Source organism: Physcomitrium patens, chromosome 17 (genome assembly GCF_059467195.1).
Source record: "Physcomitrium patens ecotype Gransden chromosome 17, ASM5946719v1, whole genome shotgun sequence".
NCBI classification, from domain to species: Eukaryota; Viridiplantae; Streptophyta; class Bryopsida; order Funariales; family Funariaceae; genus Physcomitrium; species Physcomitrium patens.
This window is the reverse complement of record NC_143426.1, coordinates 13,625,051-13,644,277: the sequence shown is the minus strand read 5'-3', so window position 1 is coordinate 13,644,277 and position 19,227 is coordinate 13,625,051. Positions and strand designations below refer to the sequence as shown.

General features: G+C 36.0%; 1 protein-coding gene across 1 annotated transcript; it reads left to right on the top strand.

Moving 5' to 3' along the window:
- The first annotated feature begins 6,958 nt into the window (after nucleotides 1–6,958).
- On the top strand, nucleotides 6,959–15,671 carry LOC112294597 (auxin response factor 6). The gene is made up of 16 exons (XM_024545236.3): nucleotides 6,959–7,500; nucleotides 9,348–9,590; nucleotides 9,806–9,918; nucleotides 10,040–10,138; nucleotides 10,388–10,447; nucleotides 10,644–10,796; nucleotides 10,936–11,020; nucleotides 11,227–11,317; nucleotides 11,506–11,670; nucleotides 11,869–11,991; nucleotides 12,125–12,200; nucleotides 12,417–12,552; nucleotides 12,676–13,268; nucleotides 13,523–14,014; nucleotides 14,254–14,444; nucleotides 14,603–15,671. The coding sequence occupies exons 2-16, from the start codon at nucleotides 9,518–9,520 to the stop codon at nucleotides 14,805–14,807; spliced, it is 2,655 nt and encodes an 884-aa protein (XP_024401004.1). The 5' UTR covers nucleotides 6,959–7,500; nucleotides 9,348–9,517; the 3' UTR covers nucleotides 14,808–15,671.
- The last annotated feature ends 3,556 nt before the right edge of the window (nucleotides 15,672–19,227 follow it).

The window sequence follows — 19,227 nt, the reverse complement described above, 5'->3', positions numbered from 1 at the left end:
TTATCCATTAATTTTTTTCCAATAGTTGACTTTGTTAGTATCAACTAAGTTTTTGTACTTAGGTGGAGAAAAACCCTTGACTTGACATTCTTGTAAAATCAAGTCTTCTAAGTGATTTTGAGAGAGAGAAAATTTCACACTTGCACTCTTAGATTTCTCCTTTGTGGTGTGAGAGACAACTTGACTTAGTTGTGTATAGATTTATAATCTTTCCTCGAGAATGTATGGTTATGCATTTGTATTTGGTTTAAATTACTTATTTTATGATTAGTTTGTAGCAATCAATGTATTGTGTGTGACAATCTTTGTTTACACAACATGATATATTTGAAGTGACTAAAAGTAAAAAATATTCATTATATATTCAAAATAGAACTTGTTGTTGTTCTACTTATATTTTGAAGTGGTTTGATATGCAAGGAGGTGGATGAGAGGTATTGAAAGGTCCAAAAAATTCTTTAAATCAGAAGAATTTAAAAAAATGTAAAGTAATAACTTCTAAGATGTTGACAACAACAACATAATTACAAACAAAAGAACTAGATGAAAATGAAAGACATTACTACTATTAATAGAATATCAAAATAAAAATATATATATATTCAGTGTATATATTTATGTAATTTTTGGTTAAGATTACCAAGAAAAAAAATAAATTTATTAACATAAAAAATGTATAACACAAACAAAGACTAAATTAATTCATTTTGATAGCTTTACAGATCATTTTTTGGCATCATCTTTTAATATTTTATTTTGAACAGGAAGCAAATCTTCAATTTTTTTAATCTAATAGTATTAATGCCTTCATCTTTATTTAATGGTATTAATGCCCTATGGGAGCTTTTGCAAGACATTTAAAGAACATCAGTAATTCCTAAGAGTTTTAAACTTTAATAAAAGTTATTCAAATTAAAAGACTATATAAGATTTTAAGTGACTACAAAAGATTATATAAAATTATAGAAGACAATGAAAGATTCTATGATTTATTATATTATATGGAAGTCACAATTGACTAGAAACGAGCAAGGAAGCTTTTTGAAAGTATATATGATTCTATAACTCTATAGAAGGTATAAGAAGTTGTTAAATGTTTTATTAATAGTTGTAAATACATATAATTTTTTTTTCCAATGAAATTAAATATTTAGTCAAAATTTTTAGAAAGCCAATAAATATATGGTTGCTATCTATTTCATTTTTCAGCAACTAATTGTGTAGTAAGCTTTGATAATCTATCTTTTTCCATATCAAAAAACCAAAAGTTGTTAAAATAATATTATAAATAAATATATACATATATATATATATATATATATATATATTGTCTTTATTCAAAACTTATTGAATAACTATAATTACGGTTTCTTATAAGTTGTATTTCTTATAAGTAAATTAGATGTTTTAATTTTTATTGAAACTTGTCCTGCAAGTTTTTTATTTTTGAAAAGTTTTATTAGCAATAACCTTGGACTTGGCATTTAGAGCATTGCTACCATTGTCACCAACAGCCATGTTGACTACCATGGCTTTAGGCAAGCCCTATTCCACTATGTTCAATAGTCCCAGCAAGGTCAGCCCTAACAGAATAGTGTTTTCCTAGCAGCTTGCTATGGAAACTTCTTACTCATGTCATAACTAAGGCTTGGAGTGGAGTCTTGGGGGAGCCACTATGAAGCAAGCAAGTAGCGTCAAGTATGGCTTCTACCAACCACCCCACCCCATAATGGATTCTTAGAAGAAAGTAAAGATTAAGTGGTTTCTTCAAAGCAAGAGGGGCAGGTGACATTAGGGCATAGCTTCTATCAGCCACTTTGTCTTGTGGGTGGGGGCTGCCTTCTCCCTGCTCTAGCTGGGACTCCATGAGGTAAATTTTAATGATCTAATTAATAATAATATTTACAGTATGTATATTTTTTATTATCAAACATACATGTTTTTTTAACAAAAAATTTAAAAACTATAATTAAAAATTAATCCTCTTAAGTTATTTTTTGATAGTTTATATAAACAACACACTTATTTATAATTTGGGTTCTATATTTAATCTTAACATTAATGTATAGAAAAATTTATAAAGATTTTTTAATCATTATTCTGAAATATTCAAATTATATATATATATATATATATATACATATAATATGTGATTCTTTTTATGGATTGGAAATAAATAATCCCTTAATGCGTTTTGAATTCCATGATAAGTTGATTTGAGTGTTTTTCTATTTTGAATCTGCTGTGTTTTACAACTTCATATATATATATATATATATATATTTATTTGATGTGTCAATTCACAGTAATGCAAAATATTATTCTTGCCTTTTGATGTGTACATACATGTTTTAATGATGAGATTGTATCATATATATCATGTAATATATGTTTATAAATATACATATACACATCCATATAAATTATTTTTGACTGCAAAAGTTTAATTGGGTGCTTGTGTAGACATTTAAATTAACAAATATTCTTTTTCATGATTATCAAAGTTATTTTTTCTTTTTTTTCAAATTTCCTGCAGGTGAAGTAGCATTTGGAGGATTCCAACATGCACACAGATTTTACATGTGATCATATGAGTTGCTCAAAGTCAGAGTAAATCATACATATTTGTTTGAATATTTTATTTTATTATTTTTTAACTCGCGTTTTTCGATGTATAACTCGTTCTATAAATAGAAAGCTAAAACTTCACCAACCAATGCTCCTCTTGAGTTTTTCAAAGGAATTTTACAAAGTAAATATACTTATATTAGCACTTACACCAACCCACTTAAACCAACTTTGGTAATACAATTCCATTCACCGACCTAATCCATCAAATTGAAAAACCTTAATGTATGTATAAGTTAATAAATGTAATCATCAATAACAAAATTCAAAGGCAAGTAACAATTTAGTTTTGGAAGTTAGGCTTGTTTCACATCCACCACCCAAATATACAAAAAAAGCAACCGTGCTGGCAACAAATAATTATGGATTAGATATTAAATATCTGATCAGACAATATTTTATTTTGTAGAATCACTTTATTATCTATTTGGGAATGAGTTATAGAGTATTTGCCCTTCCATATGATCAACCTCTATGACCGTGGCTTTTCGTGACACTCGTGTGAAAAGGGTTTAAAAAAGGAGGTAGATAAGACGGTACATCTTACAATACACTAACTAATGAGAGAGACCTCAATGATACACGAATGAATGTACTGATGGTGGATGATGTATACACTGTTCATTCATCCACGAGGACCGAGTCTGTGCAATGAGAAATGCACCACAACACTGTTAAAGCCACTGTACCCTTTGCTTACTTCTCACACTCAGCGATTCATTATTATATTACACTATATTGTATTTAGTTGTTTATTTTTCAAATATTGGCATTCTTGTGGGGAAAACAGTATTGATTTTTTTATAAAATAAATCATCATTGGCCGTTTTTTATTTTTACTTCATCAATGTCGAATTTGATATTGGTCAGTAAGTTACTTTTATTGGATATTCCTTTTCATTCATAGCCAAAAAAAGAAACAATTTACACTCATGAACAAGTATGAAACATTGATTACGTGTGTTTGATGATAAGTCATATCAAAATTAGTACTTATCAGTTTATATTACAGTGAGACTAAAGTTGACTTCCTTTTCTTTTAGCATTGATTTTGTGATTTTTCTTTTAAAAAATTGAAGGTTGGATCTGGTTTTTAGATTTTTAGATTTATTTTTGAGGTGAGGAAGAGAGTTGTTTTGTAATCAAATAATAAAGGGTTGATATATTTCAGTGACATCTCTGAAGGGAAATAAAACTATGATAATTTAAGGTGCCCACCAAGATTTGTGGGCTAAGTCACACGCCCAGCAACATGTAACATTAGTATCATTCTACACAAAATGATAACAAAATATCAATAAGAAGGCACTGTCAATTTCTTTTTTACGTGCTTTACCCTTACTTGCCTTCGCTAAATAAATAAATAAACCTCATGGAAAAGACAAAAGGTAATTCATATCAAAAGTGCCAATTTTGATATGACTTATCATCAAACACACGTAATCAATGAAAGAAAAGGAATATCCAATAAAAGTAATATCAAAAGTGCCAATTTCGATTTATATTGCTAAACAAACATAGAACATAGGATTGGGCATGCTTGTGGTGATCCCCAAAACCATCTTGTAGTTGGACCTCCCCCCAAGGACAGCCTTCAATGCTCTCCTGTGAACCTCGGTCTTTGAGATTTTATTGCAGCGCCTTAATCTCCAAAATTGCCAATTTTAGGGTTAGGTTTCCTAAATTGGGTCCCAGCATTAAACGAACGAGAAACGTGAATGAAGTTTATTTCCGGTCTTCCGGTGTCCCACAGTGTGCGAATGAGAAGAGGCACTTGGCTTTTGTGGCTGCCACCTTCTTTGGATCACACTCCATTTATATATGCACTCTTCACGCCCACTCACTTATATTATTCATTCCCCCTATATTTTGTTTTAAGGGCAAATTTCCGACTCCGATTTGGTTGGCAGCTTCTAATATAAATCAGCTCCGTTGAATGTTATATTTTACCTAGAGTATCAAAATAGACAAGCATTTGAGTTTTTTTAAATTAGAATCTCAGGGGTGGGTGGGGGGATAAGGGAGCTGGGGACGTTGGCAGGGGGTCCATAACAAGGGGAACACACTCACTCAGGCTTAAGCAAATAAGTCCAATAAGTTATAATTGTGATAAGAAGCCGTAGAAGCCTTCTGGAAGTGGGTTTGTTTGTCTTGTTCTGCTCCTTATTGGCATGTGACACAGAGGTTAAGGGAATCGCAAAACAAATAGAGGCTTCTTCCGCTTCCAATAGCCAGCTTGGATGCCCTTGTGGAGGATGGGGGGATGTGGGCAGGTCCCTTTGTGGGTCAATCCAAAACTGTCCATAGACTTCTGAGGTTAATTATGTGGACCTGTGGAGCCACCCATTGCTAAAATTGGAGAAGGAGGCGGAGGCATAGAGATAAACAGAAAATGAATAGAAAGAGAGAAAGATAGAAGGGGAGGTAGTGGCAATGCCACTTTCCTGTGTTGTCTAATCCTGTTTTCTTTCTCTATTTGGGCATTTGTCTTCAAGAAAAATGCCCAGATCTGGGTTTGGATCTGGGCTGCCTCTTTCACACTGCCACCGAGGTGGAAAGGGATTATCAGATCTTCAGCCATCCCCCACCCTACTCCCGCCCACGGTTATAAGTGGCCTTATGGATGGTGTTTTCGTTACCTTTTTTTTTTTTTTTTTTTTTTTTTTTTTGTTTTGTTCTCTCTTCAGATCATGCTATAAATTGAAGTGCCTTGGGTTCCATTTATTTTTATATTCCACAATTTTATTTTGATTGTCATGACACACCATTGTCCCAATTCACTATTCAACAATCATTGTTGCTCAATGTATGTTATTGCAAAACTTATCAATCTGTGTGCATGTGTGTGTGGTAATAATAATGTATGTTTCTGTTCTGAGGGTGCACCACCCAAGTACTTTCTTTTTTACCATGTATAATTACGTATATATATATATATATATATATATATACATACTCAAATAAATGCAAGCAAATTACAATTTATCACAAATGTTCAATCTATTGTTTCTATATTCAGTATTAATTTTATTTTGATCTTTGGCAAAACATTGTTTTTTTAAATGTCTAAAGTCACATTAACAACTACTCTAAGCAAAATTTCTATTTTTCTATTTATAGTATTATAGTTAGCATTTGATCATAAAGTAAAGAAGAAGGTCCAATCACTGCAGGCAGAGAATTTTTATGCATCATTGTTTATCATACTGAAAGATTTCAGGATATATGTATACACATTCACATTGTTATCCAACCTTCTTCCCCAATGCATTTACTTCATCTGTTAGTTTTTTTCTGTACACACACATGCATACATGTGTGATAACCAACAATGTTATGCAGAGCTTTAAATTCCTATAGACAATGCAATGAATCATACATTATTATATATTTTAATGTCAAACTGTAATTGTTGAGCCTGTCCATCAAATTAAATCAAATCTGTGTATCTATGTATCTATCTATGTATGTCTATATATATATATATGTGTATATATATATATATATCTATTCATTTTTTCTTTTCAATTTATGCCTTTTCAAAATTTCCATGGAACAGCATTCTCTGTGACTTGCTGTAATCTTATTTTCTCATTGGTTTCAATCAATATTTGAATAGAAATTATGTCTCAAATTCCAAAGAAATAAATAAATTCATACAAAAAGTATACGGTTTAACATCCTTACCTATATATATATAAATCCGTATATATGAATAATATATTAAATTATACTCAAAGTAAAATGCAGTTATATACACAAATAAATAATTAAATAAGGAATTTACGGGTGCGTGTAGATGACGGTATCTGCTCCGTAGACCCACGCATCATGGGTACGATCAGCCTGGCAGAGCAGTAAAACAAAAAAAGAAAAAGAAAAGAAAAAGAAAAAGAAAAACGGAAAAACGGAAAAACGGAAAAAAGAAACGAAAGCAGAACAGCAACCATGGCCAAGCCTGGTGGGTCGAAAGTAACACCATCGTGGAGCCCACCCAGCCCGGCCCAGCTCACTCCCCTCCCCCGTACACGAACTGTCTGTAGGTACACAACCCGTGTACCGTCATACGCTTCATCGACAATACAGGACCCGCCAACCTCACACTCCACGGATATATCCGACACTCCACGTACAACGCACAAAGAACCGTATTAATACAAGGCAGCAAGCAGTACTACTACGGTACATTCCCCGGCCAACATGCCCTGCGGTGGTGGTGGTGGTGGTAGAGAAATACGCGGCGTCGTCGCAACAACAGTATACGAACAGAACAGACAGACTCTCATGGATAGATAGACAGACGCTGCTTCTGCTTCTGCATGCCTTTGTGGCCTCGCTCGTGTCGTATTCACCCCCCCCCCCCCCTCCCCCGAAGGCATGCATGCGCAAGGAGCCAAGGAAAGAAGGAAGCAAGGAACTCTTCTTCGTTCTTCCTCTTTCGGATGCTTGGTTGATGTTGATCTCTGTTCACGGTGGCCTCCTTTTCATTTGTGACTGAACCTTACTGGTTTCTTTGTGCTAGGTTTGAACAGCCGTAGCAGAAGATCAGGGAGAAGAGGGTTGGAACTCGAAGCTGGATGAGGGGGAGAGAGACAGAGGGAGAGTTAGGGGTGGGATTGCTTGACACGCGAGGGGATTCGAGGAGGCGTGGGGTTCACGAGAGTGGCGGAGGATTTGTGGATCCGGGTGGGAAGTGTGTGAGATGAGGTCGGATTGGGTGAGGTTTTGAGGGGCAAGAGTGGTGGAATTTGAGATGCTGCGGAGTGCAGGAGTAGGAGGAGGAGTAGGGAGAGGACTGGTTGGGGATGTTGCGCAAGAGGTGGCTTCGCTCAATGTGCACGAAGACGAGCTTGAGTGTCGGATCTTGGAGTGGTGAGTGTCGAATTCCCGAGCCTGTGTGTTGCGGTGATAGGGTGGCTATGGCTTTTCGCTGTGATGGATGGGATGCAGTGAGTGAGAGAGAGAGAGAGAGAGAGAGAGAGAGTAGGAGAAGCTATAAACTCTGGGATTTGCGGTTTCGGTGGATTGATTTGTATGTATAGTTCTCCGAGATATGTCGTGTATCCTTCTGCAGTGTGTGGTACACATGGAAGTTTGGGAGCTTTCCTAGGTTCTTATCGTTGGTAGCATTGGGACGGCTAGAGTGGAGAGTGATTTTGAGAGCTTCCTGCGAGGATCCTGCGTATTGCCGCCCTTTTTTTGTCTGTTCATGTAATGACATTCTTTGAGTGGCTAGTTCTTGTGGTTCGTTGTGGCTGAGATCTGAGGTTTGTCTCATTGGTCGGTGTCAGCATTCACTGTCGCTTCGGGGTTCGATGTTCGAAGTTGCAGTAGCGTGCAGAACTACGAGGGAATGCCTGAAGTGTTGTAGTTGGATCTTGTTCTGAGACGATTGGGTTGTATTATTGAGCTATTAGTAATTGTAGAGACCGGTTATTCCTCCAAAATGACAGCGCACTCTTTCTATTTACTTCTTTTTAGAGATGACATTGGTCTGAACACATCATCGAAGGCATAATTTGATTATGGTGGGTACCCGTCTTCGGTTACACTACCTTGAGCCCTGAGGCTGGTTCCACTTAGCACCCGTCGCTCACCCTATATGCGTACAAACCGGTCGGCTTTAAGTTGAGAAAAACGAGTGACGAAAATGGGACGGGACTTCCTGCTTCTCACCCAAACTCTAAGTCATCCACCTGAAGTCACATGATTTTTTGTGTTTCCGAGATGGCCGTATTGCATATGTTACCTTGATTGAGACCGTGGGTGGCGCCTAAGCGCTACAGTGAAGCTCAAGTGTTCGTTAGTAGAAGCTCTGGTTTTCCATGTCCTATCTTGGTCTGTCTGATGCCGAATTTCCCCTAAACGCATATTCGAGAATCATGTCTATTCGATTTGTACTTACCTATATCAAAACTTGGTACCAAGAAAGCTGTTTTGACGATCTTTCTATTCTGCCGGCCTTCTCCACATGCCTGTTCTGGCTTTCATGTCTCTTTACTTCTTGCCTTCAAGACTGATTTAATAATTGAGGTTCTTGAAGGATCGTGAGTTTGCGATGTGATAGTTTTGTCTCATGGACTTCTGTACAGTTCCGCGTTAATGCATAGGTTTCTGACCTTCAGTATGATGTATTCACCTCCTCAAAGAAATTCTCTTGCCTTGTTTTCTCGGGAGACTCTTAATAGCTGCCTGACCGTTACGAGATCTACTGTAGCTGAAGACATACACAATTTGAGCTTTTGAGTAGCATTCAGTTGATCATAGAGCATGATGCGATTAGCACGGTGGCAAAGCGCTCAATGATTATATCAATTCATGGATGATTTCGTCAAAGTGTAGAGTTCATGTATTCTAAGCTTGTGCGACGTCTTTACCAATTAGAATGTCGGACAACTTTGGACGATGTGGACGTCGATTACCTATGTCAGTTGTATACTATCCAGTGGTCTATAGAAGCTGATTTGGTAGTCTAGAGTTGAGAACTCGAGCATGCACGAAGTTCAGAATGACGGTTGGCATTAGTGTAATTCAAGGCATTCATAGATGCGTGTCCTATGTTAACACGAAGTTGAGTTTGACTCTAAATATCATCACAGAACGGAATCCAGGATGTAGTATCCTAGAGTAGTACCCGAGGGAGTGCCAAATTTTCCATCAACCTAGTTAGTTTTGAAATTGGGTGCTAATGGTGTATACAACGGCGTGTCGGATTGCAGCAAATAAGAAGAATGGAGATGGAAGTATTGCCAGGAGTATCGGGACTTAGGGTACAGAAGATTGGAAGACGAAACGACTCCTAAGTTGTTGTAACCAGGAAGTTTGAGGCTTAATTGTTGCCGAAAATTTAAGATCCAGTATTTGAGTGGCTCTGTCATCCTTCGAGATCATGTATCTGTCCAGCGAGAGGCCTCCCAGCCTGGGGCCTATCATGACTTCAATGGCCCAACCTATGGAACAAGGTACGCCATAACGAAGTGACGGATGCGCGCTCAATGTTTTGTTCAATCATCTGTCAAGATCTTCTGTATTCATATGTTTTCGCACAACCTAGCCCGGACATACTGGAATAGTTAGTGATAAACTCCCAAGCGGACTAATCAATGTAATGTACGCCGTAGAAATCGTCGATGTGTAGTTGAGATTGTAACTTACTCTAGGTTATCCTGTCTTGCAGTGGAGAGGAGGAGCCTCAACTCTGAACTATGGCATGCTTGTGCGGGACCCTTGGTTTCACTACCTCCTGTTGGTAGTCGGGTGGTTTATTTTCCTCAGGGACACACAGAGCAGGTAGTCTATTTTTCTTGCAGTTTCGTAAGTGCCCGATAAATGCAAATCCACTGTTACAATGGACATGCATGGGCATGAATTTCTAGTGTTCCTTACATAGTCATTCGTTTCGTCATGGCAGGTTGCAGCATCAACGCAGAAGGAGGCCGATGCTCATATCCCCAACTATCCCAACCTTCCATCACGGCTTGTCTGTCTGCTTGACAATGTCACGCTTCATGTATATCCTCTCATTCATACTACATTTGCATGGTATTAAGATCTTGATGCCCTGGACAGGTATGAGAGGCGCTAGGTTTTGTGCAGATATTCATCTATTAATAACCATACCTTGGTTATATAATCTGAGAATTGACTGGTTCTTGATGGGTTTTTAATGAAGGTGTGACCCTGCCTTGTTTTCACCCGTCGCAACTTGCTCCCACAGGCTCCTAACTATCGTTGAGTGTCTCTGTTATGGTTGTATCAGGCCGATCTTGAGACGGATGAAGTTTATGCTCAAATGACATTGATACCCGTACTTCCTGCCGTGAGTAATTAATAAATCTCACTTTCATACAAATTATAGTGCGATGTAACGAGAGTGATGGTCTCCCTTTTTAGGGCTATCGAAGTGATCGTGAAAATGTACTGCAACTCCTGAAAATGGCTATTAAATATTTTCGCGATGTACTCTTATATCCATGCAGTCGGTTAAAGTAATATCCTTATCTAACATTTTGTAGAATGAGAAGGAGGCTCTCATTTCTCCCGATATAGGAATGAGAAGCAGACAGCCGACAGAGTACTTCTGCAAGACCTTGACGGCCAGTGATACTAGCACTCATGGCGGCTTTTCTATTCCGCGGCGAGCTGCCGAGAAAGTCTTCCCTCCTCTGGTACTTGAGAACTGCTACACTCTCAATAAACCAATCATGTCTTTTAGAGATTGTATTATTTCTGTCCAGTAATTGCTGGGCTAGTCATGACTACAACCTGAGAATGATCCTCTAACAAGATGAAGTAAATGCTTTGCAGGACTATACCCAGACACCACCAGCTCAAGAATTAAAAGCCAGGGACTTACATGATCAGGAGTGGCACTTTCGACACATATATCGTGGTACCGTGAATCTCTAGTTTCAGAATTCATGACTCTGTTTCTGAGAAGTTTCTTTGGCAACAGCTTTCCAATTTTGTAAAATGTCCTTACGCAAGTGTTAAGGACGATGCATGTAAGCGACGTATTTTCATCCTCAGTTTTCTCGCATTATCGAAATCCAATTAAAATGTATGAGGGTCATGTCGTTCTCTGTGTGTTCGCTTCAGGTCAACCACGAAGGCACTTGCTGACTACAGGCTGGAGTGTCTTCGTGAGCGCAAAAAGGCTTCAAGCTGGTGATGCAGTTTTATTCATCAGGTATGGAAGGAGGAGGATTTGTCTATAAAATTGACCTGGAGCTTTCAGTCCAAGCGAGATTTTCCAAGTGTGCAAAATTGAATGTTTTTTTGTATTTCATCAAGTTGGTGAAGAAAAACCAAGTTTCATCGACCATGTAGCCATTCACGAGCATTAAGATTTATATCTAACCACTATATCGTATACAGGGATGATAAAGGCCAATTGCAGCTCGGAATTCGTCGACAAAATAGGCAACAAACGGTGATGCCCTCGTCAGTGTTGTCTAGTGACAGCATGCACATCGGAGTACTAGCAGCTGCAAATCATGCAGCTGCTACAAGTAGCCGTTTCACCATCTTCTATAATCCGAGGTACTTTTTCTCATCACCAAATGATTCCCATAACTGCAGGTGTTTACCTGTTTTGGGAAAGTGACCATTTGTGAACTCATCTGGGTTGATTATCTTAAACTTTTCTGATTTCAATGTAGAACTCTCATTGACTACTAAATTACCTGGATCGCTCATATTGTCCTTATACTGACCACTTTCTGCAAATTATTAAAACAGGCAAAGCCCATCAGAGTTTGTCATCCCTGTTGCAAAGTACCAAAAGGCTATATGCAGTCTGCAGGTCTCAGTTGGGATGCGATTTCGGATGGTATTTGAAACCGAAGAATCCAGTGTTCGAAGGTACACCTTCTTTGTTCACTCAGTCAATCTCTTCGGGTCGTTTTATATATTTGATTCTGTGTAGGTTTATGTTATGCGCTTTTTGGGTTGAGCTTGTTATCATCTCTTTTACTTATAATGTTCTGAACTGCAGATACATGGGTACAATCACTGGGATGGGTGATTTGGATCCTATTCGTTGGCCCAACTCTCACTGGCGCTCTTTGAAGGTACTCTGGCGTTCAAATTTATTTTTCCAGACTTGTGTTTGTAGTTGATTCGACGTGTAGTGAAACATTTTCAGATGCTTGAGAAATTGAGAGAGTAAAGCCTTGGCGTCGTACTTCTCGAACACCTTTGTGCCAATTTCCATCGTAGTACTGTGTACTACTTGCATCGCATGTTAATCCATTTTAGATGTATGTTCACAATCGCCTATCTTGCAGGTTGGTTGGGATGAATCGACCGCAGGTGAGAGACAAAGGCGAGTTTCACTATGGGAGATAGAACCATTGACAACACCGTTTCTTCTGTGCCCTCCACCCGTTGCTTTCCGAACAAAACGCCCTAGAGGCGGAAGAGGTTAATTTCTTGTGCCCCACCTGGCCTTCAAGTCGGAATGTTATTAGCTCCTAATCTTTATGTGTGGTCTACTGTGATGGTCTAGCGATGTTGAAATGTGGAATTGTTATTGGTGTGCAACAGACGAGGAGATAGACTCCACGTCGAAGAAGTCATCGTTCTGGTCAGGGGACGAGGACACTGGTGTTCTGGGAGGATTGAATTTTCGAAATCTGTCCATGGATTCTTGGATGCGGCCTCAGCAACCTGGGTTACCAACGCAACAGAATGAGTATTACCGAGCGCTTGCAGCGGCGGCTCTTCAAGAGTTCCGGACTCCGGATTGTTCAAAACACCCGACATCTCGTTCTCAACCGTCTATTTCCCCACAAATGCAATTTCGTTCACAGCCACAAATGCAATCAGGTCATCATGGAGTGCAACATGTGTCCGAGGCATGTGGACCATTGCTTCAACTTTCATCAAGTCGTCCTCAGTCTCCCCTTGAGGTTGGTATGAATATGCCACAATGCTCAGGGTACAGCGAAGAGGACATACAGATGGCTTCATCGCCCTCTGCCTCTGGGTCATATCCTCTTCACTCCATGCTGGGCCGAACTCACCTTGGGTGCGAAACTGGACAAGTTGGGCTCATGATGCGCCCAACTCAAAATGCTCAACAAAGCCAATCAGGGCCCATCCTTCATGGAGGAAGTACTATTGGCCACGAGCCTCAGGTATTTGGTTGTAACTCTTTTTCGACTTTCGTTCTCAGTATGGTTAGGTAGAAGACTACAGGCCTCTATCTGTGTCGATTGTGTGCACCGTTCTCAAATGAAAGAGTTCAAGTTTCAATAAGCATTTTGTTTTATAGGACAGCGAGCTTTTTTGCCATATGCGTCATAGGCATTGTCGTCAAGAAACAAGTCCTTATTTTTTCTTTCGAACTATTCCCATTTCCTTACGAATAAATTGTGCTAATGTGTTACAGGTGTCTTCTTCTTGGTATCCGTCCAATCGAGATCCAAATCAACATGATGTGTCTGCGCGTATGAATCAGCTGGACACTTCTCCAACTTCGAGAGTTTCTGGCTCTTTTTCCCTCTCACAGCAGAGCGAGGGAAATGGTCAATCTGGGCTGACAGGAATGCCTGTACCTGCCTCATCTTTCATGTTCAGGGAGAGTGGTCAAGAGCAGGATTCAGTACAGTCTGACCGTCATCTTCTATTTGGTGTCTCTATTGAGCAGCAACCATTGGGGGCTTCAAACCCTGTTGCATCTATTCATTCTCAATCATATCCCAAAAACAAGGATGTCCATAATCGTTTTTCGGGCAACAACATGCTTCAGGGATCCTATTGCTCATCTACAATGCCAGATATTTCTACTATGAATGGCGTGGGTCTTGATGAAAATGGTATGTGTCAGAGAGGTGCACCATGGGCAACGATGTCACCTGCCCCTGTGCGTACTTTTACAAAGGTGAGGTTTGCCCAGAATATTCTCGTTCAATCCACAATGTACCGCATAAATGAGGTACATTTTTGGAAAGTCTTTGGTATTCTATGGAATTTTGGTTTATTATTTAGGTACTAAATTCACCTATTTTTATATTTGTATTGCTGCAGACATTTTCTTAAGAGGTTAGAATGCAATCAATATGTTCACTGCACGTGAGTGACATTTACTAATCAGCGTTTTGATGCTTGTTTGTCACCCAGGTCCATAAGCTCGGAAGTGTAGGCAGGTCAATAGACGTTCAAAAGTTCCAAAACTATTCAGAGCTTCGAGCTGAGCTGGCTAGACTATTCAACCTGGATAACTTATTGGACGATCCTCAAAGAACAGGCTGGCAGCTTGTGTTCGTAGATAATGAAAATGACACCCTCCTTGTCGGTGATGATCCCTGGGAGTAAGCACACAACCAATCCTACAACCTCCTACTTGTATTCTCCAAATGCTGGTCCCTCACGAATTTTAGGTCATTCTAAAGCTTGTGCATGGACATTGGGAGCGCTCTTCTTGCAATCACATGATTTGATTTTGTCGTGCGTGCTGGTTTTTCTGCAGGGAATTTGTTAATTACGTACGATCTATCAAAATTCTGTCGCCAAACGAAATACAGCAGATGAGGCAAGAGCAACTTGAAATTTTGAACACCGTCCCGATGCAGCAGCGCCCCACTTGCAGCAATTCTGAGGATGCCCGTACACAGACGTCTCCTCCCAACACCTCCACGTTGTCCTTGGAGCATGGACACTCCGGTCCCGGATGAGAAGGAATTGGATCTCTTGACCCACAAATAAATGAACCTGTCACTGCAGTTATTTATTCAATAGTGTGCTACCTTGAAGACCCTAGCTCTTAGTATGAGAGCATGCCACTCAGTACGGCAACGAAGATGAAACTGTGCTGCAGTTAACAGAGCTTTTCTACAGCGAAGAGCTTGCAAGAGGTCTATTTATTTTTAGTTCGTTCTAACGTACCCCATGAAACCGGAGTGAAGGAGCAGAGGAAAGCAACAGTCTGTAAAGAGACTAATTGCCAGATGACCTGCGGCTTACAAGTACGGTTATAATTAGCAACTTTGAGCAATCGTCTCTATACTGCTGCAATTTATGCGAATAAACGAAGGAGATTGAGGAGCTTCTATGAACGCTACCTTGCGCTAGTTTTGGAATCACTCCCTGGTTACCAACCTTGTAAGTTAGATTTTGAACATTTGGTAAGTTGTAGACTTGAAGAGATCTTTGCATGAAAGCTGGGCTATGCTATATCCTTATGCTTGGCAGCCTGGAGTTCATATGAGCTCTCTTCCGAGGTATAGTATTTGGGCATTTTCTTTAGCATCTTGCAATGATTAGAGTGTTTTTAAAATCACACTTATGCCATAGTCGCAGAAGGATTGCCTAGCGGAACCAGTGCAGCACAGTGAGCTTTAATCTCCACTGCATGTGTCACAACATAATTGTTGCGCAATGTCTAGAAAATGGAGACTTAGCATATTTTTATGCTGAAAGTAAGTAACAGTTATGTGCAGTGACACATCAGAAAGTTCTTTTAACGTGAAATGAGGATCATTGTATAACTTTATTTGAGAGATTCAATGGGAATGATTTCGTACAATCAAATTGACTCATTTGCCACGTTCGTTCTAACATTTTGAAGTATTCTTGAAACTTCTAGTAAAATATTGAATGCTACTGTATAACCAAGTTGCACACATTTATTTTTGGTATTTGTTTTTGGAAGTTCTTGGTCTGGATTCTTAGATCAATCTCTTGCTTAACATGCGGATATTATGATTGGATTGGTGTATAACATGAACAAACCTTTATCAAACTACGTTTACATATAAATGATCAGTGAAGCATTTAAAGCATATTCCCTTGAAAATACAAACTAAAGGACTGAACCTTATGATAAATCATTTATATATTTATACATCAAATGCTTGTAATAGTATATTGAAGGTTCTTATCAATCCATAAGTAAAGTACCAAAATATTCATACAATTAGTGAATTTCTAAATGATTGTTTGGAATCTGCACATGAAATAACGACATAATTTCAGTGAGCTGTATTGCTTTTCGTAAAATCCCATATGTAGTAAAATTCATACCAACTGTGTAATTTATACAATATGTTTTTATAAATGTTCAAGGCTATTGTATAGTAATATGAATACTAAAAGTATTAAAAATGTATCCCTATCATAAAGTTACAATTGTTGCTTCTAAAATATAAAAAAATTTAATATACAAGTATTGTCAAAACTTCTCATATTTGATACATTTTTTCAAATGATTCATTTTAATATTAACAATTTTTTGCCAAAACCAAAAAAATTGATGTGTAAAGATTAATTTTATTTAAATTATGTACTTAATATTTATTGATTTTGTAGAGTTTTTTGAACAACAGCCACAGTAATAAACAATCAAAATGGACTTGCAAGTAATAATTTTATACTTGAAATCACATTACTTGTGTTTTTACAAAGTTAGATTGATAACAAATATTTTGTTTGCAAGTGTGAACAAAAAATCATGATTAAATTTAGAAGGATGTGACTAAATATAGTAACATTGCTGAATTCTTACAATTGTTCTAAATATTTAGAAGGGCTTAACTTGGTGAATTGAAGGACTTGCATCACATTCAAGGTGGAGAATTAGATGCTTTGAAATTTTCAACTAATACAAGCAGTTTACAATTTTTGGAAGGTATATGTAAAGGAGGTTATAAACAAGTTAATAAAACCAAGTGGTTCGGAATTTTCAGTGCATGTTGTGATCTAAATCCTAATAATATTCTAGTTAATATTATAAAAGACAAAATTTCAAACCATACTATCCAATTATCAAACTGATTGATTTTGGAATTTCTAAGGTTGATGTTGGATAGAATCCAAAAATTAGAGAAAACAATTATATTTGTGCTACATTGGGATATTTGGCTCTTGAAGAATTAAGAAATTTTAATAAATGAATATATTTATTTATTTATTTATTTTTGAGTAGATGTTTATTTCATTTGTAATAATATATACTAATATTCTTTCAAAAAAAGAACTATTTGATGGTATCTACAAAAAAATAAGATATATTAGAAAAAATTCAAAATGGAGAAAGATCAAATTTACCTTCAAAGTGTGAAGAATTGATCCAATTGATTATAAAATATTAGAGTTGAAATCCCTCACTATGTCCAAAATTTGCAAGTATTTGTGAAAGATTGTTCATGTTGAAGAAAAAGATTTTGATAGAACCTTGTATAAATAGAAAATATTTTATTGGTGCATTTTAAACAATATTCACCAAGAAATTTAATAATAAGATAAATATGGTGGATTACTATAGGTAATATTTATAATTATTATATTTTAATTTACAAATTAAAATAATATGAGTAATTTAATTATATATATATATTTATAGCTATGATATTTATATGCCAAAAAACAAAGATGTCTTTGAAAAATTAGATTAAATATAAACATATACATTATTTGGATGTTTTGATTTTTAAATTGTGTTCTTTTGTAGGTAAATTATAATAGAAGTTTTACTATCATGCATGAAAACTACAAATGTAATAAGTCTTCTTGGCATGAAAAGAATATGCGAGACTACCATTGCAAAGAGTACAATTTATGATATAAAAACCATGTGTAATGTCTCATGCTTTATTAAAAGTGTTAAAGATAGTAATGATAGCAATGAAATATCTTGCAAAATTTTGGAACAATTTAAAAAAAATTTAAGCCTTAGAGCTTGGAAGAAGCATAATATCTCTTAAAATCACTTTTCACTAATTTTTTAATTTTTTTTTATTATAGTTCTAAATGATGTAAATCATCCAAATCTAATCAAAGATATTTTGTTTACAAATATTTTATATGCTAGCAATGGTAGCACATTAATTTTTACAATATAAAATTAAAAAATAATTATTCACTATTCTAAGGTGGTTTTTAAAATAGATGTTAATGAAATTAATAAAGATACAAATTTAAAGTTATTTGTGACTCATTCTTATGGATACCAAGTTGAGTTGCCAAATATATTTATTGAGGTTGGCAAAAAAAGTTATGAAAATTTACAATAGATTATCTTTAAGATTAAAAGTCATGGATGCATTTTCAAGAAAACAAAAGAAATTAAGGTATTGGAAGTAAGTTTTACAAAGATTTTCAAAAAAAATATGTTTACATAGAGATGAAGAAAATAGTAACAATAAACTTTGGAGTGTTTTAAGAATAAGCTTTCATAGCTTAAGAAATAAAAAATATATATATTTAAATATATGTTATTTTTTTTAATATTGATGTTTTTCCATAAGACATGTTAAAAGAAAAAATATTGAAATTACAGAATATTAATGAAATAAAATATAGAATTTATAATAAATATATTGATTTATCAATTATTAATAAAAATAGACAAAGATAAAATTATAAGAATTCATGATCAAATACAAGATATGAATATAAAGATTACTAAAATTAAAATAAAGTATAAATATACTTAAATATAAAACTTGATTATAAAGCCATTTTATAAAAAAGATAATTTACTTAAATATTATCTAAATAGCATATATAAAAATTACAAGAATGAAAATACAATTAAAAGAAGCTTAAGAATGACAAAAGACCAATGTGGATGTTTATTATAAGAAATTATATTCTTTATTCTACATTGACAAGAAGGTATGATTACTTTGTCTCAACAGCAAGTTGTAGCCTTGGACCATTTTTTTATTTGAGAAAAAATCAATTCAATTGATTATTAATTACAACTATCAAAGTCTATGAAAATCCATCTCATATTCTTTGTGTCTCTTCTTAAATCATATAAGATAATGAATATCTTGGAAAAAAGACAAATGCCACTTCTTTTTGTAGAATCAAAAGTTTAAAGTAGAAGAAGTCTTAATTTGAAGGTGATGCCAAATTAGGTTAGAATATTTTTTTCATAGGCACAAATATGATAATAGTAAATGTACATGGGAGCCAACAAAGAATCTTGCAAATACAACAAAGAAAGTTGATACTTCTCATCAACAACATCCATTAAAATCAAAATGAAGAATGATAAATCTTTGCAATAAAAAGATATATTTTAAAAAAGATTGCATTTTAAATTCTATCTTTGCTTGTACTTTAAATGTGGCACTAAAAAAAACAAAG

Excerpts from the sequence above, each read along its gene's own strand:
- LOC112294597 (XM_024545236.3), top strand. The coding sequence starts at position 9,518 with ATGTATCTGTCCAGCGAGAGGCCTCCCAGCCTGGGGCCTATCATGACT. Across the intron at positions 10,139-10,387 it reads TTGACAATGTCACGCTTCAT|GCCGATCTTGAGACGGATGA; the intron begins GTATATCCTCTC and ends TGGTTGTATCAG. Across the intron at positions 11,992-12,124 it reads GAAGAATCCAGTGTTCGAAG|ATACATGGGTACAATCACTG; the intron begins GTACACCTTCTT and ends TCTGAACTGCAG.